This window comes from Zosterops lateralis (assembly GCF_965231275.1).
Source record: "Zosterops lateralis genome assembly, chromosome: 6".
NCBI classification, from domain to species: Eukaryota; Metazoa; Chordata; class Aves; order Passeriformes; family Zosteropidae; genus Zosterops; species Zosterops lateralis.
The window spans coordinates 48,194,224-48,222,086 of NC_139761.1; the positions used below are offsets into that span (position 1 = coordinate 48,194,224).

At 42.5% G+C, this 27,863-nt stretch overlaps 1 protein-coding gene across 6 annotated transcripts in view; it reads right to left on the minus strand.

The window, feature by feature from the left end:
• Positions 1 to 1,068: 1,068 nt before the first annotated feature.
• The window catches only part of OSBPL5 (oxysterol binding protein like 5), a 175,043-nt gene continuing 148,248 nt past the window's right edge, over positions 1,069 to 27,863 (minus strand). For all 6 annotated transcript variants that reach the window (XM_083863481.1, XM_083863486.1, XM_083863483.1 and 3 more), the window contains 14 exons: positions 24,418 to 24,637; positions 20,560 to 20,744; positions 19,089 to 19,170; positions 18,345 to 18,443; positions 17,362 to 17,458; positions 16,412 to 16,510; positions 15,115 to 15,212; positions 13,030 to 13,119; positions 10,000 to 10,136; positions 6,048 to 6,233; positions 5,368 to 5,506; positions 4,091 to 4,208; positions 3,398 to 3,500; positions 1,069 to 2,401 (listed from right to left, as the gene is read on the minus strand). In XM_083863481.1, coding sequence (XP_083719607.1) covers positions 2,266 to 2,401; positions 3,398 to 3,500; positions 4,091 to 4,208; positions 5,368 to 5,506; positions 6,048 to 6,233; positions 10,000 to 10,136; positions 13,030 to 13,119; positions 15,115 to 15,212; positions 16,412 to 16,510; positions 17,362 to 17,458; positions 18,345 to 18,443; positions 19,089 to 19,170; positions 20,560 to 20,744; positions 24,418 to 24,637 — 1,789 coding nt within the window. In that variant the 3' untranslated portion in view covers positions 1,069 to 2,265. The remainder of the gene's footprint in view (positions 2,402 to 3,397; positions 3,501 to 4,090; positions 4,209 to 5,367; positions 5,507 to 6,047; positions 6,234 to 9,999; positions 10,137 to 13,029; positions 13,120 to 15,114; positions 15,213 to 16,411; positions 16,511 to 17,361; positions 17,459 to 18,344; positions 18,444 to 19,088; positions 19,171 to 20,559; positions 20,745 to 24,417; positions 24,638 to 27,863) is intronic.

Genomic DNA, 27,863 nt, shown 5'->3' on the forward strand with positions numbered 1-27,863 from the left:
GCTCTTGTGCCAATTCTACTCAACTGCAGTTACAAATCCTAGTGAAATCCCTGTGTTTGGTAAAATGGGAATATTCCAAACAATTTCCAGCACTCACACTGACACCTTCTGAAGGCTGCCTGCTCAGCACTGCTTCACTTTGGTTCAGGAGGGTTTGGGTTGTTTGGGGTTTTTTTCTGTTGCTTGGTACCAATTTCCCAAAGCCAGGATACAGTTGTACCCAAGGGATGTAAAGAGCCCTACAGATATGGAGAGGCTCCTAGCCATAGCTCAAACATATGGTCCCAAAGCAGGACGAGTGATGAAGAAGGCTGTGCTGACAGCCCAGAGTTGTGCTGACTTGCTGAAGCATTCAAAGGAGATGAGTGGATGTGTTTGTAGAGCTTTACATACAAACACTTGGATGTATCCGCTTTAAAGCTGCGTACAGAACTCGGCACAGCCTGGCAGGCAGAGGCAACCCCCTCTCACTGAGTTTTACACCACACGTGGCACAGGTCAGGCTTCCTCAGAAAGGGTGACTAGGATGACGTCCTTCAAAAAGGCACCCAATCTGGATCAATAATGTTGAAGATATTTTTCAAGGACGTTTCCTCAAGATGAAGAATACTTTGGTTTTCTGGAGACTTTTGCTAATAACAAAGCCACTCCCACACTTTACTATTTGTGATCTGTTTCCTAATGCTGGCTCTCATCTGGAAGCAATGTCAGCTTACCTTGCCTGTTCATATCAGAGAGCTGCAGTTCTCTCTGTGGAACAATCTATTCACTGTCCTCAAATCCTTGATATAAAAGTTTTGTAAGTCCAAGATAACTTTGTACATTTGCATGTACAACAGTGAAAATCAAGGGAACCACTTCTCTTTCTGTGGAAGTTGCTACAATTAGAAGACAATTTCAATTTCTGACAATTTCAGCCAGAGGGGTATCAAATTGCTATTCCTGTTCTATGGCCCAGGTCTGACGTTTTTGGAGGCAATTTCCTGTAGATTTTCATTTAAAAAGTGATTTACTTGTAAAATACTATCAAACACAAACCCAAAAATAATTTGCCAGATAGACTGCCACTGAAAGTTGTGTGTAGTTTTATTTCAACATATCAAGCACAAACAGGTTTCCCCTAACTGGGGAATATGACAAGGAATGTACTTAAAAATTTGGAAACATTTACATTGAAAGATAGCCCAGACTGGCACCACCACTAAGTATTTTAAGGCTGTATATATAGCAGTACTTACCACTTGGAACTACTTCAGGCCAGAAAAGAAAGGCTTAGTATTGTCTGCAGTCTACAGAAAATATTGCAAATCTTTAAAAAATGGTGTAAAATAGGAAGACTATTAACAGGGTTGAACAATGCAGTGGCAAAACCCTCCCTCTTTCCTGACCTTTGACAATAAATGTGCCTAAGACCGAACACACGTACACCTACATCGCTCCCATCCTTCTCACCTATGCTGGGGCAGTGGATTTCTCTCTACAATGCTAGTGTGTGATATTATAAAACAGCCATATAGCAAATAATAACAGTAATAGTAAGTGACCAGGTTTTACAAACAGGCGTGCGTGTCTGACATCACACTCGAGGGGCCAGACCCAGGACAGCGGTCTGCTCCGTAACCAGACGAGGAGCTTTCACTGAATACTTCCCATTTCCTAAAGAAGAATGGCTCTAGGAAATTGTGTGTATTTACAGTTTCCGTGGAATGGAAAATAAAACGCATCCTGAGGTCCCATTCTGCGTGGGCTGACTAAACAAATATCCCAGGGCTGGATTTTTTGGACCAAGTGTTCTCCCTCCTGTAATTAAAGGCAGCTGGACAGGCACCACGGACATCAGTTCTTTACAGCCTCCCAACTGCTCTCCCTCACTCCTGAAGCTATGACCCAGGCCACCGTGACTCTTCCAAAATGTTGAGGTGATTACCATTTTGGGGTTACCAATACTGCTGGGTAATTATTAATTGCATCAGAAAATGACAAAACATAGAAAATAAATTGCACAATTAAAGCTACATTTGGCTTCAGCATTAAGGCCCATACAGGTTAAGAGGTCCTTGAAGATGTACATGTAAAAGGCAAAAATGACATAATCTGCAGGAACAAAGTTTTGCAGGTTCCTAGGTCCCTTTTTAACCTCGTTTTTCCACTTCCTTCCGCCTCTGCCGCGTTGGTTCTAAAGTGCTTTGGTGCCTCGCTGGGCTCCTTGCGCGAGTGGCCCCCTCCTGCAGCCAGTGATCATTATTGCTGCCAAACGTAGTGATTTTATTTGAAGACATAATTAATGAAGAGTTGACACGTAAGAAAGATGCAGAGGAGAAACCAACAGCGAGAGTCCAGGAGGAAGCTTTCAGAAGAGGCCTTCCTGTGGAAGGACTTTTTGTTCAGAGCACTGAGGTTTCTGCAAAAGAAAGCAATATGATTATTTGTGTGTTGGAGAGAGGTGTGCCTCCACATGCGTGTGGATACCCAGAACTTCCACAGCAGGAGGGATCCCTGTACTTTGGTGACACTTTCAGGGGTAGAGCAGTGTGCCCCCAAAGACTTTACCTCCCTCTTTTTTAACAGGAAGATTAGTGCATCTGGCTGCAGCTGGTTGGCATGGGAAGAGCACAAACCCCAAGAAATCTCTCCATCCAGCACCCATTCATAATCCCGTGAGTTTAACTATGCCCTAACCTTCCCAAATGCAAGGCTGGCCCTGGACACTCCCAGGAGCTGCAGTGAAGATAAAACTGTATCACCAATGACTCTGGCATCGAGAAATGGTAGGCCTCATGTGTGATCCCACCTCACTGAAGCCTTGGGAGGGCTGGATAATACTCCTCACACAGAGGAGAATCAACAGGGCTCCCTGGAGCAGAAGTAGCAGTTAAGACCTCTCCACAGGAGTGTGCAGGGAAAAGTCCTCTGTCAGCAGCTGGCGTGGTTACTGCTTCCCTTCAGATAGCAATCAGCAATTTGTATAAAAAATAAAGTTTAGTGCTTTTCACGTGGAGTCCAGTTTTTCAGATCACACCTTTGCAACTGTACAGCAAACTGAGGAAATTCCTAACATGATGGACTAGAAGGGAGATCTCACACATTGTTGCCTGGCAAAGATTCATTTTTAGCCTGGGCTAAAACTCTCGGCCAGGAGTATCTCGAGTTGTTTGACATGCTGAGGGGATGCTTTTTGCTCACAAAGAGAGTGTTAAGAGGAAGAGATTTCCTCCTCACTGTTTCAAGCAGAGCTGGATTTATCTTTCTGGTGTGTTACTTGGTTACTTTATCTGCAACAACTTGAACTGCACTCCTGCAGCTCACAGAGGCACTCCAAAGACCACAGTAAGGAGTTAAATGCCACAAGTTATCTTTAGCCCATTAAAATAATTGATTAATGACAGAAAATGGTTACCTGTGTATGTCCTGTTGGGCTTTCTGTAGGGATAAGACAGCTGAGTGAATTTCCTTCAGGTGATTCATTTCTTTCCCACACTGAGCACACAGGCTTTCAAACCCTGTGGCAAAATATTGAAGGACAATTATGTATTGCATGACCATTCTGGTGGTAGTGATGAAACAAAACACAACAAATGGGTGGCTGTGATCTAATTGGCACTGCTAGGGGGACACTTTTGGGAGGAAACATGAAGAGAAGGAGACAGGAAACAGAATCTTCCACCCAGAAGACCCAGGCCACTGAAACAGGTTCTGTGACCCTGGCTCAGGTGTTTCCCAGTCAGCTCTAAGGTAACAATGCTCCCCAGCTGAGGGGAGGAGAAAATAGTGCTCACACCTGCTCCTCTCTCAAGCATTCAAAGTCACATCTAATAAAGGCAGAGAAAAGAGAGAGAAACACAGCCTGTTTCCTACGTGTTGATTGGAAAGTCAGTGTATTTTTCCAATTTTGCCAGGAGTTGGGAAGTCCTTGTTGTCATGCAGAAAGAGAAACAGCTTATACGGAGAGCAGAAAAGCAGAACATTCTCTGTGCTACTGTGCAGTTGGCCCATGGTATTAACTGGGTCAGGAAACCCCAGGGCTGGCTCAAGAATTAAAGTACCAAGGGAAGAACATTAAAGCCTGACCCAGTGACACCCAAATACTTGCCATCATCATCTGAGAGCTCCTGCACTGACTCTGGTGTTGAACAGCTGCTCTCTGTGTTCTGGCTGTGGTTGGACGGCTGATCACTGGTTTTGCGGCGCCTGCAGTCTTTGGCAGACCTCTGCATGAAACAGGGATTAGAAGTGTCTCAGTCTCTATCACACTGAAGGGATGTGTGTTTGCCTCAAACAAAACAATTTGGGGGATTGGGAAATATGTGTGAGATTGTGAAATTTGATGGCTTTCTCAGCAGCTCTTAGTAGTTGGACTCTGGCAGCTACTTAAGGATACACACATGGGTCTCATACAGAAGGATTTCCCCAAATGACAACATTCTTAAGACACCTATCCAAATTATTCTTCTTGTAGCTTTAACTGACATATACTATGGATGAACTTATATTTCCTTTGCTGAGTTGTGTACCCAACTCAGCCAGGTACATAAGAGAAAGCTGGAAAAGAAGGAGAAATTAGAATCAAATTCCCCAGCAAAGGTTTTTCAGAAGGTGCATGACAGAGCTAAACATCACAGAATTTTTATGCCTAGTTTCTTGATGCACTTTGGAAAGTTTCTCCCTCTCTCTCATATGAGCAAACCAAACACATTGATTCAAACTTCTCTCTACAGGGTCTGAAAAGCAGTTATGAACCTCAGCTTTCCCACTGAATCAGAGACATTCAGATGTGGGGTATTATAAAAGAAAAGTCTATGTACATAGTAAGATCCAAGTTTTTCAGTGTAATATGGGTTATACTTAGCTAGTTTTGCAGCTCTACATTTGCAAAGTATGTTATGAATGACTTGTATCGCTCAAAGATGAAAGCACTGAAAAAGGGGAGTATTATCTCTGCTTAAGGAAAAGGATGGAAAGACATTTCTTGTCTTGCCTGAGAGAGAGTGAGTGATAAAGGCTGATGGCAAAAACTGAAACTGAAGTCAGAGGATCTCAGTTGTGACCTCCAAAACCTATGGGAAGTTTTCTGCTTTGGAAACAATGAACAGTGAAGTTCAGCTCAGTTGTGCAAAATTCAGTGTAAGAGTCAGTGTCACTAACACTGGGTGGAAGAAAAATACCAAAATTGACAGAAGAAGTCAATCAGTAATTACAATTCTTCGGAGCTAATGATAGTATAATACTGCAGGTCTGTGGCCACAAGTTATATTTACCCAAACCAAAACTTTCAGCCTATGCTGTGCTTACATGGAAATGCTGTAGGAAAAGGGCTGTGTATCTAAACAATCATAAAGGATATTATATTCCCCAAAGCAGGCTTTTTACCTTGTGCCGTGTAATCTGATTGTTTATGCATGTTGCTTTGTGGTTTGACATCCTTGTGGATAAATGTCTTTCCATTGTCTGAAGTATTCCATCCTTCTCATATTGGGCAATGTCGTTCAAAGGATCCCAAGGTCTTAGACTTTTGAGACCAAATTAAAAAAAAATCATCAGAAAAGTAAGAATCCCACATTAGGTGTGTTAAGCCCAATACATTAATTCCACATGCATCAGGGCAGGCAACCACCCCTGAAGTAGCCAGACTTTCCAGATGCAGTGGCAGGACTAACAGATAGTTAGTTCCCTGCACATTCGCAGTTCCTTGCAATAGGTTAGGGGGTTCAGTCTGCAGAGGCTTCACCCTTCTTGCCCAGGGGAGAAGAGCACAGTTGTTAACTCTGAACAGTGCAGAAAATCTCTGCTAAGTGACTCTACACTTGATTGCAGCAATAGGAATTTACATCAATGATATAGTGGATTTTCCATTGCCAAGCCCTCATTTCCAGCTATTCCCAATTAGTACCATGATATGTATTCCAGTGGTGACACGGAGCTTAGAAAGGGCAAGCTCAGGACATAGTTTTGGGGAATGGCAGGGCTCCAATTACAGGTCTGTAGCCCTACTTGCACCCCTGTGAACTGGGGCAGCGGGATGTGTTGGGAACCCCAAGCCCAGCACTCACTCCTCATATTTGTAGCGCCATTCGTTGGTGCTGGCATCGTGCCGGAACAGGAGCGGTTTCCACTCCGTGCCGCTTTCCCTCCGCTCCCGGGCGGCATTCCTCTGCTCCTCTTCCAGCACAAACTTCTCCTGCGTCGCCTTGTGTTGATCTCCTTTGTTTATTGCACTGGTGACATGCTGCCAAAGCCTAGGAATAATCCGTGAAGGAAGTTAAACCACCTCAGAACCAACAATGTATTTTGCCAGCTGGAACTTTAGAGTAGAAACGTGTCGGGTCTATTGATATTCCAGCAGAACTGTACCAGGATAGCTCAGCCTCTGTTTTAGCTTGGAAGTGAAAGGAACTGAGAATGGCAAATCTGAATGCTGTATGAGTGACCTGCTGAAGGAACTTTCTCTATAACATCACCTACAACCATTATTAAATTCTTCAGTTGTCTGTGTGAGTCATAAGGAAGTTGTGTTCAACTCACTGGGATCTATGGCCTCTTTAGAGGTGACTGATGGAAATCTGTTCTGTGCCTCATCCTTTCAGGCATTTCTGTTTAGAATTTGTGTCAATGTCTATCCCCAAAACAAAGGCTTTATATTTAAAGTTTAGAAGCACTGGAAAATGAATTTATGTGCATATCTTGTAGCTGCACATGCATCCTCCTATATAGGATTTATAACCAGATCTGTAGGAAGCTGATTGAATTCACAAGCAACAAGCATGTCCTCATGCTCACAAGCTGCAAGCATCAATACAGGTTTTCACTCACACTTGTTTGCAACAGCCAAAGTATATGTGATCTGTCATATGAGCTGTTCTCATTGAGCATCTATCTGTGTCAATGTCTATCCCCAAAACAAAGGCTTTATATTTAAAGTTTAGAAGCACTGGAAAATGAATTTATGTGCATATCTTGTAGCTGCACATGCATCCTCCTATATAGGATTTATAACCAGATCTGTAGGAAGCTGATTGAATTCACAAGCAACAAGCACGTCCTCATGCTCACAAGCTGCAAGCATCAATACAGGTTTTCACTCACACTTGTTTGCAACAGCCAAAGTATATGTGATCTGTCATATGAGCTGTTCTCATTGAGCATCTGCCCTGGGGAGAGGATGTGCCTACTACCAGAGAAAAATCAATACCTTTTTTTTAATATAGCCAAGCTGTGGTCAGCCTCTCCACAGTTCCTCTAATCAGAGCACTTTAATCTTCATTCCAGATTGGAAATACTTCTGAGACTAGCAGCTAGCCCTCCCAAAACATTACTGTATGCTTGGAATGTGCACAGGACATCCAGGCTGTTCCAGTATTCCCAGCTCCACGAAACATCTGTCCACCATTTAGAAGGTGAATTCATTACTGCATTTAATCTGAAGGTCGTTGTGAAGTTCTTAATTTAAAAGCGATCCTGAAGTTTTCATCATATTTCTATCATGATATATTAACACAGCACTTCCAAAAATGCAGCCTCTTGGATAATTAATTGAACACAGAGCAATGCCTTCCTTTTATTTTTAACAAGTCACTCCCCTACTTTGGTGTATGAATCATTTCAGAAATGAAGGAAACTCAGTGATGAGGATGAGGGAGAAAATGAGATGCGTGAGAAAACAGCTGGAGAAAACTTTGTGGTGCTGTAAAGCCTGTCCTAAGGAATGCAGTGGTGTAAAGTGTGAGTCCCCTAATTCTATGAGCCTTAGAGGGACAGCACAAAATTGTTTGACAAGGGTAAATTACTCCATCAAGAGCTGCATGTATGAGACAATGAGACCCTCCCCTGTGAGCTGCATGACAGTATGAGCTTCAGAGATTCTCCAACAATTGTGAAAATAGACGGTTTTCAGCACTACAGGGAAGACTAAGCAATTTAGGCAGAATACAACCTGAATTAGATGGCAATTTATTCATGCAACTCTAAGCACAATAAGAAGTTTGGTGGAATGTCTGTTAGGGATCTCTGTAACTTTCCCTTCTGCATCCTACCCTTGGACGCATGTACCATTATTAATCTCTGACGCAGCAAAGGGAGTCAGCTCTGGTAAACAGAGAACTGGAGATTCTTTGCCCACAAGACCAAGCTTCTCCTTTAAAATTATCTTCTTCTGAAGATTAACAGGTAAATGTACTGCATTCTGCCCTGCTCTGCAGAGTTAATGAATCTGCTCTGTAAGTTACAAACACAGACTTTATTGCCCATAATACCCACTGCTCTCCAAACTAAATCATCATATGTTTTTATTTTCATGCTATCTCTTTCTTTACCTATAGAAAGAGGAATCTTTTTAGGGTGATGTGATGCAACACCAAATGAGATGTCCGACAGAGAAGTGGATAATGTAATGCAGAGCCAGGCAGCTGCATGTGCTGGCATGGAATGTTGGCTGGTGCTGGCTGACCATAGTGGAGAGGAAGCACAACTAATCTGCAGCTAATTTAAAGCCTGCCCCCTCCACATCACTTATCTAAACACATAATGTTCTTGTTCAAAACTGTACATTGTGCATTATTCATTTCTTCCATTTCCTAAGTGTATTGGGTTTGCATGGCCTGGATTTTGGCAAGACAGTGCTACAGGGGTGGCTTCTGAGAAAAGTTCCAGAAGCTTCCACAACACCTGGCAGAGTCCTGATGGCTCCAAATATGGACATGCTGCTAGCCAATGCTGAGATGGTGGTAACGCCCCTGTGATAACACGCTGAAGAAGAAATCAAAAGAAAGGTTGTGGTACAGTTTTAATTGTGACTAGAGAAGAGTGGGGTGAGAACATGTGTGAGGAGCTGCTGTGCAGACACCAAGGGCCATGCAGAAGGAGTGGGAGGAGGTGCCTCAGGTGCCACAGCCCAGATTCCTCTGCAGCCTGTAGTGAGGACCATGGCGAAGCAGCTGTGACCCTGCAGCCCATGGAGATCCACATGTCCCACAGAGCCTGTCTGTGAAGGACCCCATGGAAGAGTGACCCACGCTGCAGCAGTTTGGGGAGGACTGTTGCCCAGGGGATGGACTCATATTGCAGCAGTTTGCAGGGAGCTGCTGCTTGTGGGATGGTGCCATGTTGGAGAAGTTAATGGAGAATGGTCTCCTGTGGGGAGAGGGGGGGACTGAGGGTCTCCACAGTGCAGCAATGAGCAGCAGGAGAAGCCAGGGTGATGAACCAACTGAAACCCCACCCTCCTGTCTCCTTATGCTACTGGGGGAGGAGGGAGAGGTGGGGGGAAGGTAGTTTTAGGGGCTTATTTTACTTCTCTTTATCCTGGTCTGAATTTTTTAACAATAAATTTATTTCACTGTTGAGCCTGTTTTGCCCTTGATAGTAAGTGATGAGTATTTTCTCACAGTCCCTATCTCAACTCACGAACCCTTCATTAAATTTTCTCTCCTCTTCCCAGCTGCAGAGGAGAGTGAGTCACTGACTTTTGTGGAAACCTGTCATCAAGCTAGGATCAAACCACTAAGTTATGTGCCAGAATACATTTCTAGGCAACCTGGATCATCCTACAAAGCCTGGTGCAGAATGCATTGGAGATCTCAGCCAAGATTATGAGGCAGGGTTAAACATCTGTTTAATTACATTAATTCATAAAACCCTGTTATGTGGTTCAAAGTATTGCTCTGTGGGTGGTGGGACTTTCCACAATTCCTACATCTACTTTTAGAGCTTGTGATTGAAATAAGTTGCCTTAACAAGACATCCAACCTCAGGATAACATCCTGCCCTTTCATAAAATGCTCCAGCAACTACAGAGATCTCTGGAGGGCAGGCAGGATTGTTATTTTAAGCAGATAAAATGTAGCCTCTACTACTTCTCAGCCCAGGTCTATTTCAGAGCTGTACTTCACGCTGACAAAGCAGGTCACTGCCTTTCCAGGACTGTGCTGAGGAATTGGAGGAGCCCTCCTGATCAGAACCCTACTCCCAGGGGCGAAGCAGCAGTGAGATGCTCCCCAAGCTTCCTACCTCTCTGACTCAAAGTCCATCTGCTCCTCAAACAGCACAATGTGGCGCTTCAGTCTCTGCCTTCGCACTTCGCTGGTTGGGTTCCAGAACATTTCTGTGTTCCCATTTTTCAGCTCGTTCATATGCACTTCTCCATCCTGAGAAGGAAAACTAAATTAATTAATGACAGTCAAAAAACCAAGGCAGAAATTAATCCTGAAAAATCAAAGTTCCTCCTGGATGATGATACGGGATACCTGTTGGTTAGGAGGCGTCTTTCCTCCCTTATCTGATAAAATCTCACTGACCACTTCCTGAAATTTTCTGAAATGAATGAGGCAAGGCATTGCCAGAAAGAGTGGCTGCATTTATCATTGATCAGAGTAGAAAGGGCCCTGGTTCCTTCTATTAAGTCTTGTCCCCAGACTTGAGTGCCCACAGAAGCCCTAAGAAATTGTTTTTTCACCACTATCTCTCCCACCTACCACCCAGCACATATAAACAAGATCCCCGTCTCCTTTTTCCAAAGTCTCTCTCAGGACTTCCTCTCCCATGCTCCAATATGCTAGTTTCAAGACTGATCCCAAGTCCCCAAGAGACCCCAGTGTGGACAGGACAAGGTAGGCAGGCATTATCAAGCACCATTACATGCATCTCTAACAAACATATACAAGCACTCAGCTGCTGCTGTGACCCCAGGACTGAGAAGCATTGGGATTTGCTTCTCTTCTTTATTCAGGTGGGTTTTCATGTCCTAAGGCAGATAATTTACCACTCAGATGCAAGGATTTCTGTCAGGAAACTGGATGGTGTCAGAGAAAAGCCAGGAGAGCAGACCAGTACCCCCAGTGTGGAGGGAGGAGAAGCAACACCGTCCCTACCCCACTGCATGGCCAGCACACAGCTGCAAGCAGCAGCTTACAGAGTCACCGTTCCAAAACCATTTAACTTCTTTTATACATCACTACAGTTTTGTGCACCACAACCAACCAGGACAAAGATGAAGGGAGGAGTGTATAAGCAGAAGGCTGGGAGCTGAGCAGCACTCAGCCCTGTGGCTCAGGAGGGCCCTTGGATGATGGGCTCTCACAAGTGGTGTTGGCAGGACCCACCACAGAAAAGGTATTCCACAGCCCAGCACAACTCACCACTGACAGGGCTCATCCTGCAGGACAGGGAGCTCACAATGGAGCAAATCCCTTGTACATGCCTAGAAAGGGCAAATATTGGGGTACAAATCTCCCTGGGCCCCCTTCATACAGGCCCAGGAGTGTCCAGAGATGTGAGGACTGAGTTAAAACCTTCAGAAAAACTAAAATACATAAATTCACACAGACATGAAGTAGAAATGCAAGTTTAGTTTTAAATAAATAGAGGATTTTTAAGTGCCTTAGAAATGAGAGCCTGTGTTAGTAAGAAAGAGACCTAGCACCTAGTTTATAGTTCAGTGATACTGCCTTTTGCAAAGTTAGTTAAATTCTAGTCATAATAAAAATAATGTAGCCTTGCTAGAAATTCCTAGATGGAACAGACAGAACTATATATGTAGAATATGTATAGGAATTTACAAAAATTAACGCACACCAATCTTAATTTAGGATTGATCCAGCAAGGATATAGAAAAATCATGTATGTACCCAATTGGCTAAAATTAGAATAAAATGCACTACTCTGAGAACATGCACACAGAGGACTCATGGAAACACTGATGCCACTGTTGCTGCTACTGCATGGACTACTACTGATAACATGCTCAAGGGACACAGACTACTGCTGCCTTTACTGCAGCTGTGGCTGCTACTTCTGCTTGGGACTTAGAAACTTTATGTTAGAAGGCTTTTGCATACTGCTATGGACTGTATAACTTTGCCTTCATGGGACTAATCTAATGATGCGATAAAGGACTTTTACAATTACCCAGCTTCTAGTGTTCAATGAAGATCTTGGCAGGCAAATCTCCCAATTTCAAAATGGTCATTAGCTTTTTATGTAAAAAGACTGATTGCCTGACAGAACAAGTCCAGTACCAAAGGCTACTCTGTGTTTAGGACCTCACTATAGTAAGGACTTTATCCAGGCACATTTCACCTGGCCTACTTTAAATACCTCCTTCAGATGAGACAAGTCTTGTCTCAGAAATGGCAATTTCTATAGACTGGAAAGGGAGCATAGGCCAACTGTAATGATGATGTAGATGCCAAAATGTTGCTCAGAGAAATACCCAAATGTCCAGCCTAAAGCCAAGGTTCACTGCTTTTGTTTCAGGTACTAGGAGTTACAATCAAATTTAGACTACATCATTCACTATGCAACTTTATTCTTGCTGGATTTTGCCTTGAGGGTGACTCTGAGTGAATCACCTGTACATAGTGGATGCACAAATTCCAATCAAAATTAGGCTACATCATTCACTATGCATATTCTTGTTGGATTTTGCCTTGAGGTGGCTCTGAGTGAACCATTTGTGTGTAATTGGTACATAAAGGTGCCAGGTGCTCTACTGACTGTTCCGAGCTGGCCATAGAGAGAACACCATCACTGAATTGATGTCTCTGTCCTTCAGCTGATGAACAGGGTAGTAACTGCCTTATACCATAAAGGTTTGATGTGAAAATAATAAATTCTGAACCCTCTAAGTTCTTCCCTGATCCTGATCTAACTGGGGAAGTACTGAACACATCAGACAAAAGGCAGCCTCAAGATCTTCACAATCACACCTAATACACACTGTATCTCCTGCCATCAGTGCTTGTCCTAAGCCTCAGACCCTAAATAGAGACCCACTGGCTTTGATGGAGAACCCCCTACTGTTCCCAGCTTGGGAGTTCCCAGGCTCTGGGAGTGCAGCATTACTCACACTGCAGATGTATGGGACTATTGAAGTGTAAATAACCTCTAGAGGTACCTTGAGAGGTGTGGCCCAGGTTTCCTACATGCCCTGGGGCTGGTAGGAAGAGGCAGGACAGGGTTCTCCCAGCCCTCACTCCAGTACAGGGAGCCTGCCAAAGGCTCTCTGGAATCCTGCCAGCAACTTGGATTATCAAAAGTTACCCAGTGTCCAGTGAGAGTCGCTAGGACTTCTTCTCCACATTTAATCTTCCCCGAGATTTGATTAATGCTCGCGCTGCCACCGAAGAAGGGCTGTCAGGGGAGAAGAGAAACAGCAAATGTGGTCAGCCTAGTGAGGACTGGAAGGGAGCCAAACACAGAGATGCAACAGGAGGGAAGGAAAGTGCAACTGCTTGACTTCCACTGTTTCTGGGGAAAGGCAGAATGAATTCTAACATGGATTCTGTCTCACATTGTGCCCCCTTCCTTTCGTTTGTAATATCACAAACACTGTAGCTGCAGATAAGGAGATAAGCCTTGATGTGCATTAACCCAGAAGTGCAAGGTCTCATCTTTATTGGAAATACACTTATTTTTTGTCAGCCAGACATCAGGATAAGTGAACATGGACAACTCCTTCCCCCTGCCCAAAATCACAGCCCTTGCACCCTTGTCAAAAGGAAAGGAGCAGCACTAATGGTGACTCTTCCTGCTCATGGGACAGCAAGAGTGTGGCACTGCTGATGACTTTATGTATGTCCAGTCTCCAGCATGAAGAATCTCTGGTCAACAGCCAAAAAAAACCAAAACCAAACTCACAGACCAAAGAAAAAGATATTTCCAGAGTCAAGGAAAAAAAATCCCAGAACAATGGAAAATTCCACCCCGGTTGCTGAACACAGGAAATGCAAGTGAGAGTGTGAGCAGCTCTTCTAGTCACAGAACACATCTCTTCCAACATTTTAGCAGGCACTTCCTGAAAACATTTGTGCAGAGAAATATTTTCTCTCTCTCTCTCTCTGTGTGTGTGTGTGTGTGTTAAATAACAACATAAACCCAAACTTCACACAACACCCGTGGATAAAATAATCACATGTATCTCAAGCATCAGTCTCTGCAATCCAGCAGAGAACTAGTACATAATCAAATTAAAAACAAAGTTAAGGGGTTTATCTGCAACTTCACACAATTCTACTAAAATAGACAGCTAGGAAATGCTCAAAGCAGAGCATGTAATTGCATCATGAGAATATTTGGATGAATCATACTGTTTTCAAGCCAGAAAAGAAGCACTTGAGGTTCTAAAGTGTTTGTAGGTTTGAGACGATAGCAAAGTCAGGGAAATATCCCACTGGCCTCAACACAGTACACCAGCCTTATGGGAAGAACAGGCTTTAAACACAAGTATGTACAAATATCAGGGAAGCACACGAGGCAAGAGTTCCCTTTGTAAGAGCAAATAAAGACAGAAAAGTATTATCGCCCTCAAACAACTCACAGTTTGAAAAAGATTCCCCCAAATCCAGCGATCTCTCACATTTATGTTGGCTAAGGCTGCAACTCTAAAGTCCTGCAGTCTCTCAGTTCTCCTTTCATTTTATGCTCATGCAAGAAATTGCTTGCTGGAGCAGAAGAGAAATGGATGCTCCTTAAAAAGCAAGTTAACTGCCCAAAAAACATTCCAGGCTATCACTTTCCCTCCTAAATTTTAACCCATGTAATAACAGGAATGCTCAAAGATGTCTCAGTTTTGTCTGCATCCCATAAATTAGCATCACCAGGCTTTCCAGGTGAGGGAATTGCTACATGAACAAGTCAATGCAAGACTTGCCAGTGTGACAGCAACTCAGAATTACCTGCCTGACAACAGGCACCTTGCCATCAGGGCAAGGTCCTGTAGAAACACAAGGTGGAGCTTGCAAGGTAAGAGTACAGATATGATGGCTGCTGGAGAGCTACCTCAAAGATCCACATCCTAACTTGCCTCCAAGTTCTTTGTACACTCACTTTATTCTGCAAGCAAATCTAATTATCCCTGCCTAAACAGAAGCCACACTGTCATTGCCAAGCCTTCAGGAAAAAATGCAGCCTGGAATGAAAAGATGATGTAAAACTAAGGCCTCCTGCAATTTGACTTGCACAAGGCAAAACCAACAGCAGGGTGACACCTCCTCTCCAGGCAGGCCCTGCTCTCATGCTCACATATATTGCTGGTACAGAAAGGATCTGCTGTGCATGGTCAAACCCTTCCTGGGGCACAGGGGCAAGCCTGAGACTCACTCAAAATGGGGCCACAATATATCTTACCTTGAGCTTGAATTCCAGTTCTGCCCTGTGGTTAGTTTTCTCACAGTCAATGGTAACTTTTCCTCCAAGCTCCATTGTCATGGTACCATATAAAAGTCCTGAAAGGAAAAAAAAGAGGCTTAAGAGAGGCCCCAGTGGAAGCAACCTGCTTTCTCAAGTCAACCTGGCTCTTGCTGACACACTGTGAAATTCACCACTTGGCTTAAACTTTTAAAATACAGAACCAGAGGTTTCTAGGAAATACCTGTTTACTATAAGCATGAAGAATCTCCCCCTGAGCCCACATTCCCCATTTATAACACTAGCTAGGAGATAGCTTGACTCACAGGTGCACCTGTAACAAGCTGAAACTGGGACAGGAAAAATAGAGAAAGTTGTGTCCAGCAACCTCATTTATACTGGTACTTAAACACACCCAGTCTGTCAGTCACCAGTTCTCTCAGGGTGACTGAAGATGAGAAAAGCTGTAATGGGATTCACCAGAATATGGAAGACTAGAGGTCATGTAGGGAACTTTTTATGTATGTTTACCACTTGCTGAAGAGGTCTTTTGCAGAAAAATAAAAGTTGGTAAGAGGAAGATTCATGCACAGGAATACTTCACAAGAGGCATGATATTATGAGGTTACTGTTTTCAGGTACCCAGGCCCTTCTAAATATAAACTTAAAAGTCAGTCTGCCAAATGAAAAAATACTCAGCCCCCAAAATTGGATTCAACTGCTGATTTTAACTCTGCAGTAGAAATAATGCAGACAGAGCATCCTGAGGAGCAGTGAATCAGCAGCCACGCCCCAGGCTCAGCACACAGTGGCACCACACAGCAAAGCCACACAGCCGCAGGTGCCAGCCTCACTGAGGCAGCTCGTACTCTGAGAAACGCAATGATTAGAATAACAAAGAAATGGCAAGAGAAGCCAGGAATTTCTTTTATCCTCAAAAAGACAGAAAATAAATCAAGCAATTTCAGTGTTTATACAAAAAAATTATCCTAAGAAGCTCAGAAATGTACTCTTGTTCTTTCTATCTTATCTGCAGTGCATATATGCAGTATTTTTCTGCTGCATTGTGTGAGAACTAATGACGGGCCCAATTCTCTCCTGGGCTGTGCACAGGGAAGCCAGAAAGAGTTCAGTGAGGATTACTGAAGGTCTCCTGCTGAGTGCTGTGACTCATGGGGAGCTCTGGAGTTATCATGCCCTGTGATGTCAGCTACTTGAGAGGGGAGAGCCAGTGCAAAGTCAGCCAGTAAGATACAATTTACTCTGTTTGGTTCCTATTTGAAGAGTCATACTTTACCTTTACAGTGGGCATATGGCATAGTGATTATATAGTCCTCCCCTCTGCTTAGAAACATAAGCTTTGCTTTCCCATCCAACAGTGCAGAAAGTGAGTTGCCTAGAATTTAAAAAACATACACATTAAAAAATTCTTGTTATACTTTGTCCCTCCTCCTACTTTGGAAAAAGCATTTCCATTTAAACGTAGGTCACTAATGGAAGAAGAGATATGAAATGCTCATAATTCAGGACTCTCCAAATCATGCACAGAAAGAGCAGTAGATTAAACAGGTAGATTAAATGGGAGCTTAGAAGTTTCTCAGGTCCTTCATTTCTCACAACTTTTCTGATTGTGGATGATCCCAAACAAGGAAAGAAATTGCCAGAAGGACAGCAAAGACTATCTAAAAGTGTTTCAGCAAACACACTCAGCAGAGGACAGTAATTAAGAAATCATTGTCTAAACAAACAAAACTATTTCAAATCGCAACAGTGTTTCATAGCCTTGAGTTGTGCTGTTTACATTGATATTAAATGACTGGAGGACATTTTGAAGCTCTGGGGTTCAGCTCTCAGGAGTTTGGGAGCCAGATAAAGGTTCAGATCTGTTCAGAGACTTTTGTGTTTGTTGGCTGGCTGCCAGAGAGCTGTAAGGTGGCTCATCCAGGAGCACATACCAACAATCCCACACATTATCATGAGCCATTGTCTTCTGAAAAGCAGATTTTTAAAGCTCTCAGTCTTTCTATCTGATTTTTTATTTCTTTTAACGGCAGAGTGGTGTCACACTAAAATGGTGGAAATGGGGAAGACCCAGGAGAGTCAAGACAAGGAATTAGGCTATCCTGGTGATAGATTTGTCAACCATTTCTTTGTTCTTAATTCTCGGTACACTCAGGAATGATTGAGAAAAAAACCAAAACCAATGCCACAATGTTACCTGGGAGAGGCCTAGACTTAATGCCTTACCATAAAACTTGGACCTAGCTAGAATGCTGCCAGAAATGCAGAATCCATCCTTCCTATTGCTGACGTGAAAAGCTGACACTGGTGGGTGATGGGACACCTAGGATAAAAACAGGCAGGGGTCATTTAGAGCAGCCTGCACAGGACAGGCAGAGAGGGGGATGCACACTAAAGGGGGAACACAGCATATGACACCATTATGTATTAGAGCATTATACATCTAATCTTTCTCCCCCACCCTTCTTGTATTTTCTTGAGCTTGTGCACGTGAGATCACGTTCAGGCCAACAGGTAGAGTGTAAGGTTTTCAAGATAATAAATGAATAGTGCAGAACTTTAGAGCAGCATTTGAATAACCTCCACAAAATGCATGCAGTGGTTGAAATAAAAATTTTAACAAAGCTAAAATGATCTAATTAAATAGGGGGAAAATGTATGTGCGACTGAGAGTCCCTTTACCAAAGGCCTCACAATTCTCAGATCCTTTTATTAACACTATAAATCTCAAACTACACTTTGTCAGGCCAGTTAAATTATGAAATCTGTCCTTCATTTAATCACAAAAACATAGAGATAAGCCCTTGATTCACTCCTATTAAAATCATCATAGAAAGTTTAGAAATAAAAGATAGAAGGATTTGGTTGTGTGTTTTATGCCCCTTTTGACAGAGACAACACAACCCCCATTTTATTAACAGTAAGAAAGCAGTAAGGCAGAATCCCATGGAAAAGGTCATTATTGAAGAAGCTGATGTTATATATGGGAGATCTGCTGTTATAGTCTTTAGTGCCCACCAAGCCTCACATAATTGCTGTAAATCTGCAAATAAAAAAGATCGGCAGCCAGTTTACCCCATGTTCTGCTCTGCCTGTTTACACAGAGCTCCAGGTTCCTCTCCTAGGATGAGAAGAGTAGTGTGTTTCTATGCATGGGGGTGCAAGCAGGTTGGTGTTTGCAACACCTGAGCATCCAAACAGCAACTTACCTGTTCTGCTATGTAAAATGTGTGACTGTTCGTCTGAGGGTGAAACCAACAGCAGCGGAATGTCTCTCCCAGAATAGGGTTGTATGGCTTTTTTATCCCCTGAAAAACCAAGTAATCAAAACCTGCTACAAATGAAGATTTGCAGTACAGTGCTACAGATGGCCACAAAACAATATGGTATTTTTTTTTCTCTGATGTTTTAAACTAAGTCAATTACAAGAGTAAAAACTGAAGAACTAGATACATATCCATCTAATCCAATCTAACCTAATCTAATCTTTTCATCTGAGCCATGGATTAATCTGCTATTCTCACCAATTTAATATTTAATACCACCCAATCAAAACCTTACAAGATGATCAAACTTTATTATTGCTGCTACTATACACAGCAAGGGCAAACTGATGTGGAGACATGGCACAGTGGTACTAATTGGCCTGAAAAGAGAAAGAAGCCCTACTTTCAGCAAAAGGAAAAGCCTTGCATCCCAGAGCAAGTTACTTGTTGATGACCAGTTTTACTTTCTAACTGTCCAGTGCAAAGGCTCTGAGGTTGGCTGTCACTATTCTGCATTTATTGTCTACTCTGAAACCAAATGCAACCCCAGTTTTAAAAGTAATGGTCAAAGTCTTCTGAGCAATAACAGAAGCAAAGTCTCAAAGGAGAGGCAATAGAGAAATTAAAAAAAAACACAGCAGAAGATTTCAATGCCCATTACAACCCCAATTTAATGGCTCATTTTACCTTTGGCTTCTTATAGAAGCCGGACAGATACCACCTCAAAACTTGCTTCATTCGGGTGTAGGGATCATCTTCAAGGACCGCCCTGCAGAACAGAACATAAAATGTTCTTTATACTGGTCACACATCACATTAGTTTCCTACCAGTATAATAACATCGATTTCAATCTATTTCCCCACAACTAAAGGGAAGTAACCTCTGTGCTGCTGCCAGTGAAAAAGGTGTCTCCCAGCAGAAATGTATTTTTTCAATAATGTATGTCACTCAACACAAATTGTTAAACTGGCATTCCTTGCCCTGCAGTTCTGCAAAAAGACCAATAAAATTTCTAGAGTGCATCAGGTTTTGATTGGGCATTGGAGTAGGTTAATGTGGGGTTGCCACTGACACTAGCATTGAGTCACAGCTGGTAGAACAGTGTGAGTAATAAAAACAGACCTATGGCATCAAAATCAAAGACTTTTTTTTTTTGTCTCTTTCTTTGTTTCTCTCTTTCATAAAAGATCTTCAAAGCTGATGTGCTACATGAACTCTATCAATATTCTGAGATTTCATGCAATATTTCAGCTTGGAAGGGACTTCAAAAAGTCATCTCAGCTAGCAGCTCCAAACAATGATCAAAGATGAAGCAAGAAGTAAACCAAACCAAAGGCATTCCTGGCATTTCCATCCATTTAGTCAGATTTAAAAATAAACTTGGGTAAATTATTGCAAAATTCATTTAGAAGGATCACCCGAACCACAAATTTAACATTTTTTTATCAAAACCTCCAAACCTCTTGAAGTCTTCTTACATATCAGCACTGAGGAGGACTATTTCTTTAACTTCAGATGGTACAAATACCACAAACAAGGCTTCAATATACCATGATTCTGTAATTACCCAGAGAAAGTGGAATAAAAATGAGTAACTAGTGCTGCTATTAAAATATTGTGCATCCTGATTTTATGATTCACTAGACATATCTCATTCAGAAGGCAGGTCCTATCTTGAAGCAGAACATTTCCTATTTTCTACTCTGCTGATCCCAGCAGGCCTCTCTCATCAATGGTTTCACAAGATGTTTCTTATTTGTTTATCAACCATCCTGATTATATTGCTTTGGGGAACAGAAGTGCTTGACAATTTTGGTTGCTATCTGTCCTATTCCCCTGCGTACACGAGTACACCAGGAGGTGGCACAGCTCTGTTGAGCAAAACTCCAAGGCATGGGCTGAATTCCCACCAGTTCCAGCCAACAGTGGCAAACACATCCATATGCAAAGGTGGGTTTGTCTGGAGTTTAACTTTTCCTTCCTGGCCCCTCACTGGCAGCAATCTATCTCTAAAAAGTCACTGCAGCTGCTGCCTGGCTTGATCTATGCTGAAGCCAGTGACCTCAGTATTATTTGGGAGCCTTTCTGGCACACAAAGAGATATTTCACAAGTACAGGAGAAGTGCCTGGGTCAGGCCCACCCTGTGTGCTGCTTACTGGGAGAGCAGGTCGGCGTGGTAGTAGTAGTCGGAGAGTTTGTTAAGGAACGAGCGTGGCTCCAGGATGAAGGTGGGCAGCACCACCCGGGACAGGTCCATGCCAGGCCGCAGCTGCTTCAGCAGGATCCACATCAGGCTCTTGTTCTCCTCAGAGACGGTTTCTGTCTGAGATGACTCCCCTGTCTGCAAAGGGAAAGGGCACTTTAGGGCACAAGCAGGAAAGCCACTCCTTGTGCATGAGTTTCTCTGGGAGTCCCAGCTCCATGCACACCACGCCCTGGCACAAGGGTGAATGCTCACCCACACTGCTGCAGAGAGACATCAGCCATGTCTCAGGAGAAATGAATCCCCAGAGCAATCAAGTGGGTGGTGCAGAAAGCCCTGGGTGTCTGTGAAGGCTGGCAAAAGGCAGGGAGCACAGCTCTGCTCTGCTCCTTCCTGAGCCACTGCCTCCACACACCTCCGGGCTGTGATGGGCAGCATGGACCAACATTACCAAGGGGGCTCTGCACTGCAGACCCTCAGGAGGTGTGGACATGCCCAGAGCTATTACAGCATCCCTGTGACCTTGTGGATGCACAGAAGAAGCTCGTCTCAGTCCCATTCTCCTCCAGTGAGAGATTATAAGATTCACTAGGAGATATGGAGAAAAACGTAGGCGGTAAACAAGTAATCGACAGAGAACAGAAGTCCTCCAACTTCTAGACAGGACAAACTCAATATGTGTGTCAATATGGCAAGGGCCCCACTGCCAGGTGAGGGGCACAAAAATTCCAGCACCTGCCAGTGCTGCTCAGAGCTCTTTGCAGCAGAAAGGTTTTTTTTTACCTACCTGCTCTAGGTAAAAAAGGCCAGGGATTATGCTGTGATTTCAGCCCTGTGGAGTTCCTATGCATTCAGTGGGTCTACGATATGGGCAACATGGAGGAATGGGCCTTTCACACCACTAGAGAAGGTAAATTAAACTCAATTTTCAAACAAAAATGTCATTTTAATGCATCCTAGGCATCATAATTTAACAGTGAAAGAGAATACTTAAGCTTTCTACTGATTTTAGGCAAGAGATTTCTATGAGAAAAAGGGCACGGATTCATTTTTGGAATTGACTTTGATTTGGGAGAGGGAAGAGCACAGCACAACAGGATTTTCAGGTGGTATAAATCACTAAACATTCTTTTTCACCACCTGAGCATTGCCACCATGTTGGCCTACAGTCACAGCAAGCTTACCAGTCCTACAGGGCTTGCAAGCTGAGGAAATTTCAAACTGAGGAGCAACAAAGCTCTATTACTGCAACTGCTTTTCCATTTTTGTACCATTCTTCTTTTGACAGTCTGATACAATACACACCTTGAAGCTCCAAGGAGGAATGGAATACCACAGCATCACCTAGGCCTTACAGTGCACATGGGTCTCTCAGAACTCTCATTATTTATCCAGCTTCTCAAGTGTGCATGTACTATCAATATAAATTATTGCCATGTTGAAATTGCTGGACAAAGTGTTACTCAGAATGAATCACTGCACACAGGATGGACATAAACAGAAAGAGAAGAAGGTGCAAGAAGATGTGATCAACCTCAAATAATAACTCTTTTTATAACTTGTTAAAACTACAAGCTTGGAAAAAATGGGGTTTTTTCCTGTTATCAGTCTACCTACTGAAGTGTCTATTTTATATTCTAGACGAGCTTTTGCAATCTCAGAGTTCTTCTGACTCTTGTCTCTGCCTTCACATTCCAACTGCAAACAAGGCAAAACTGGAAGGCCAAATGCACCAACACCTTCCAAGAGCACAGCAACACACCTACCCACGTGCACACCTTTCAAATGAGCCCTCAAAGCCAAGCTAAAAATTTAACAGTGTCAGTTTATGACCTTTGTCCTACCACACCCCAATTGCACACACAGGCTGAGGGCAGCTTCAGTTTAAGATGTGACATTACTATTGTCACATTTACCTTGATGTATCTTCACCCACGGGAGCTACATCATTGCACAAAACCTATTTTTGTCTATGTTCCTTTCACCAGTGAGTTCAACTTCAACAACCAGCTCTACCTGTATGGCCCAGGTGATGACTGCCCCACCTCTTGAAGTAATCTTACAAAACACCCATTGTGCAAGGTCACATTGGATCATCAATTCTTTTTGGAAACCCAGTGGATGCTACCTGTGCCTGAGGACACACACTACAGAGAGCCTTATTTAATGCCACATGAAGTGTCACTCTCCAACAGAAATGCAGTCTTTTTACTTGATTTGTAACATTTTTTTTCTTATTTTAATGTAAAACTGCAGAGATCTCTCTCTTTCTCTCACACACACCCACATACACACATCAGTTTAGCCCATAAGGTTTGCTCAAACACCAAAACATCAGCCTGCCCTACCACCACTTCTAGGAGAAGTTTGTCATGTAAAGAAAGGTCATTTCAGAATAAGCAGCTGACAGAAGTTAAGCTTGTTTTCATTTTGCTGCTGCGTAGTTACTCATCTATATTCAAAATCTCCTGTTTGAATCCAGTTACAATTTGCCTGTCTGCAAGGGGATTTGAGGGAAAAAATGCACTCAAGAGAAGCTAGGTGTAATTAGGATATATTTGACTATATTTTTTTCATCAGTATTAGTAGTACACTTTCAGAAAAACATTAAAAAAAAGCATAAGAGGCTGGTGAAGGGTCTAGAGCACAAGTCCTGTGAAGGGCAGCTGAGGGAACTTGGATGGTTTATCCTGAAGAAAACAAGGCTGAGGGAAGACCTTATCACTCTCTAGAGCTACTTGAAAGGGGGTTACAGAGATGGGAGTGTTGGTGTCTTCTCCAGGTAACAAGTGATAAGGAGAAGAGGAAGTGGCCTGAAGTTATGCCAGGGGAACTTTAGATTAGATATTAGAAAAAATTTCTTCACTAAAAGGATTGTTTGGCATTGGAACAGGCCTTGAACAGATGGTGATGGAGTCACCATCCCTTGAGATACCTAAAAGCCATGTAGATGTGCTGCTGAGGGACATGGTTTAGTGGTGGACTTGGCAGTGCTGAGTTAATAAGTGGACTTGATCTTAAGGGTCTTTTCCAATGTAAATTGCTCTATGATTCTGTGACTCTAAGGAAAAAGCAGCTTTCCAGCAGTGCGTTTCTTTGAAGAAGAAGACCAACAAGAGATCAGCTCCCTTGTTCAAAGCAGTAGGCAAGTGAGTGCTCAGAGCAGAGCTCCTCTGTTGCCTGCTCAGACCAATTCTCACACAGCACACTTGGCTGCCCCAGCTCTCCACCACTGCCTTCCTCAGGGGTGTCACAGTGACATCCAGCTAGCGAGGCTCTTATGCGGAACAGAAATGCATCCTCCTGCTGTTAAATGTCATGAGAAATGGCTTTCAGATAAGCAACTGGCATTTAGCAATCAAGTGGCTGAAATGCTCCATTCAGACACAAAAAAAGGAGGATGTTCCACGCATATTAAAAAAAGAGAAGTGTCATATTTTGTATCACACAAAGACTGAGTACCCTAATTGGCCAGGACACATGCCTAGGATAATAATCCCCTCTCCTGCTGGCTCCACAAATGCACCAATGCTGTGCAGATCTTTAATGCAATAACTGGTTAAAGCAATCACTGATGCTGGAAACACACCAAAGCACAGGAGCAGAGCTGCTGTTCATAATGCAAAATTATTAAAGCACACGATAACACCACATAATTTAGCAGAAAACTGTGCTTTGCTTTATCTGTAAAACACCAGAACTCATAAAGTTGGCTGTTACCTGCCGTACAACTAAAGGGCTGAATGACAAATACTATGAACAGATACATTTTAACAGGAACGAGCAGCAATCAAGATTTTTGTTTTCTTACCTCTCCAAATTCTTCATAGACTTGTTCAATATAAGTGGTCCCCTTACTTCCTGGAGAGATCTCTCCCTGTATTTCTGATTGATCACTCTCACTTTCATTTGTCTTCCGGCTGTTCTCCTGTGCTTCATTCTCTGACTCCTCTATGTTGTCTCTCTCTGACTTGTCCGAAAAAGCATCATTTTCCAAATGGTGGTTGTTCTCCAGGGTTGATTCATTCAATCTGCAATGCACAGTTCATTACTTGCTTCAGTTTGATTTACAAAGCCACGTTGCTTAAGGCTTTTTAACCACAGTAAAAACACCCCCAGGACTCAGAATAGGGTGTGCAGACCAGGACAGTCTCAGACATTGATTTCTTGAATAATAAGGGTTTTATCACAGAAAGAGTGAGATATTTTCCATCCAAATTTCCCCCTCCAAACTGCACTTTTCAAAATGTGCCAGCTCCATTTTCCCACCCTTACACAGCCCTGCTGCTGGCTCAGGATGGGAGTCCAGAGACCAGAAGGATACAAAGCAAGGGCATTCCAACAACTCTACATTGCTGGTTAGAGAACTGAAGTATCCATCAGGAGTGATTTTTCACTTTACAGAAGCCAATCAGTGGATTGCAGCACATGTGAAAAATATGACATTATGGGATAAATTTTCTTTTCAGTGCTTTTGCTATTTTATTTCAATAGAGGGTGGTCCTAAGTCAGACCTACACTAGAACAGACAAATTAAAAACTAACAGATGCAAGTATTTTCTCACACACATACCCCTCCCTCATCCACCAGGCTAACCTGGGGAATGTGCTTCCCCCAGATGATGCTGTATGGAAGAACAGAGTTGAAAGCATGGAGTGAACAACTGCATGTGAGAAGAACTCCCTAATTATAACAGCATCTAAGGGAAAGCATGGAAGTTGTAACAACCTTCATGCTCAGTGATCCAGACTTTACAGAATGCTAAAAATTCTCTCTCAAGTAACCTACAGCATCTCCATTTGAAAAAGTACATGTAGTTCATATGACAGATAGCAAACATGATTAAACAGGCCAGAGGTCAGGTGATGAAAAGTATTCACTAAATGCACCTTTTTCAAGTGGTATCTATCATGGGAAACAGTTTCCTTATTTATCCTTATTCATGTCTGCAGACACATTACCTCTTCCATGGCCTGGCCTAACTCCCATTTACTGAGCTTCTCATCTTGTCCTTCCTCTGAACATTTTTTACTGAGACCTCATGAAAAATTGCTTTTGGACAGAGCAATAAAAAAAGATTCCCAGCTATACAAAGGGTTTCAGAGGATCTAAGCCAGCCCTGGATCTAGAAGTTGCGTAACTTCTTCCAGTCTCTCTTCCTCTCCAAGATTTCTTAGTACATGGGAATGCTCTTTCAAGTGTCAAGTTTCTCTATGATGGGCAGCTTCTCACAGTGCTGAAAGTTCTCATGCTTGCTCTTTCCCCCTTCTTGGTATTTTCTATTTTAAAAAGATAACTAGGCATTGCTAGGTAGAGCCAGATTAAATTTAAAACAAAAAAAAAAAAAAAAAAAAAAAAAGCAACAGAAGAATCAGAATGCAGAGCTGGCATCAGCTTTTCAGAAGATATCAACTTCCAACTATGCACTGAAATAAACTCCTGATTTTTAACTTGCCAAGCAAATCACATTGTGACAGCCACAGCTCAGTTTCTGACAGAGCTTAGTTTCTAGAGTCTTCCTGGAAGTGTCATCCAGAGTTTTCTGTGCCTTTAGAAAATCTTTTGCTTAATTCCATTTGTAAATATATGTATGTCTGCATATACATATATATACATATACATATATATACACACACACACATATATATAGTGTTCATATATACAAACCACAAGGGTTTTTAATTGACAGCTGTACTGTACCATAAAACTAAGATCATAAATCAGAGTCAATGACCAGCACTAATAATTTGCTATCAGACGTTATGTATCTTCATTGTTCTAGTGTCAGGATGTTAGTTCTCTTTTTTTAGCCAGCAAGCAGCAAATCTAATGACTGATAACCAAATATACTGGAGGCACAGATCACACACACATGAATTTAAAATAATAAAGCAGAAAAAAAGATGAGGAGCTATCTGGAGAGATTATCCCACGATTCCTCACCACAGCTGTTTCCTGGATGGTGTGTCCAGGAAAATATTAGTTTTTGATTATTTAAATACCTAATTTATTTCTTAATTTTTCAATTAATGGTCAGGTAAACATGTGAGTGTTATCTGTGGTTGCTTTGCTCCCTTTACCTAGAGAAAGTCTTCTCCATGGGGAAAAAATAATTGAAAGAACAGTTCATTTTAAGGCTTTTAGTTCATGGCTGAGAAGTAGGACTTGTTTCTATTTCACATTTGTGAGAAGAGCAAGTTTTCCAGTTTCACATTTGGGAGATATTTGAAGTTTAATGGAATAAATTACTCTTTTCTTAGTTTTCTCTCACGACCACCACCATCCCCACCCTAGTATTTTTCAAAGATTTCAGATTTAGTCCAAGAGGGAAATCAGATTCATATGAAACCCCAAATTGTGCCCTGATTACTCACCACCACTAACAAAACTTAAAACATCCAGAACCACAAAACCACTCTGGGGAATCAAAACGAAAACCGGTGCTTCTCATTCTGAGTATCAAATATGAGATGTTGAAGTGCACGCAAGTTCTTCCTCCAAAGAGAATCACCACTGAATACGTGTTGTGGCCTTGATTCTTTAGCCTTCTGATGATTGTTTACATATTTCTTCCGGAGTTTCTCAAAACAATGTAGATTGTTTTCAGATTTCTCGGCGATAGACTTCTGAATTGACCATTGGGGTCAGAGAGGTGCTCCTCTCATCTACCAATTCTTGACCAAATTCCAAATCCTATTTAAACCCTAAATCATAATAAACTGCCCTTCTCTTCCTCACTTCAACCTGACTGGTGAGTGTGTGGTTCTTTCATGTCCCCAACAGTGACATGTGTGATATACTAAAAACAAAGCCATGCCGTGAGCTTGGCCAATCAATCAGTGTAAAGGCTTTCCAAGGGCTTCCAACAAGATTTGGACCAGACTCCAAAAGCTGGCAGGGGGAATGACTATGCTAAGAGTCAGCGCTAGATTTCCACCATAAACTTAGGTAACCTGGCAGTTTTCATGGCTAATTTACTGTTTCAGCATATTAGAGTTCTCTTACAGCAGTGCTTTATTCTCTAAGTGGCATTCCTGAAAATATCAGTTGGTGACTAGGACTTCTTTGGTTTGATACTGCTCTTCTACATAAAGCAAAGAAAAAACTTTGATTCTTGCAAACAAGTAACCAGCCAGATTCCTGGATATACTGAAGATAAGACATGGAAGCCACAACAAATACAACTTCATATTAAAAAAAAAGAGTGCCTGGTGCCCTAAAAGTCTCTTGTCCAAAATCACTGATTTACACAGTAT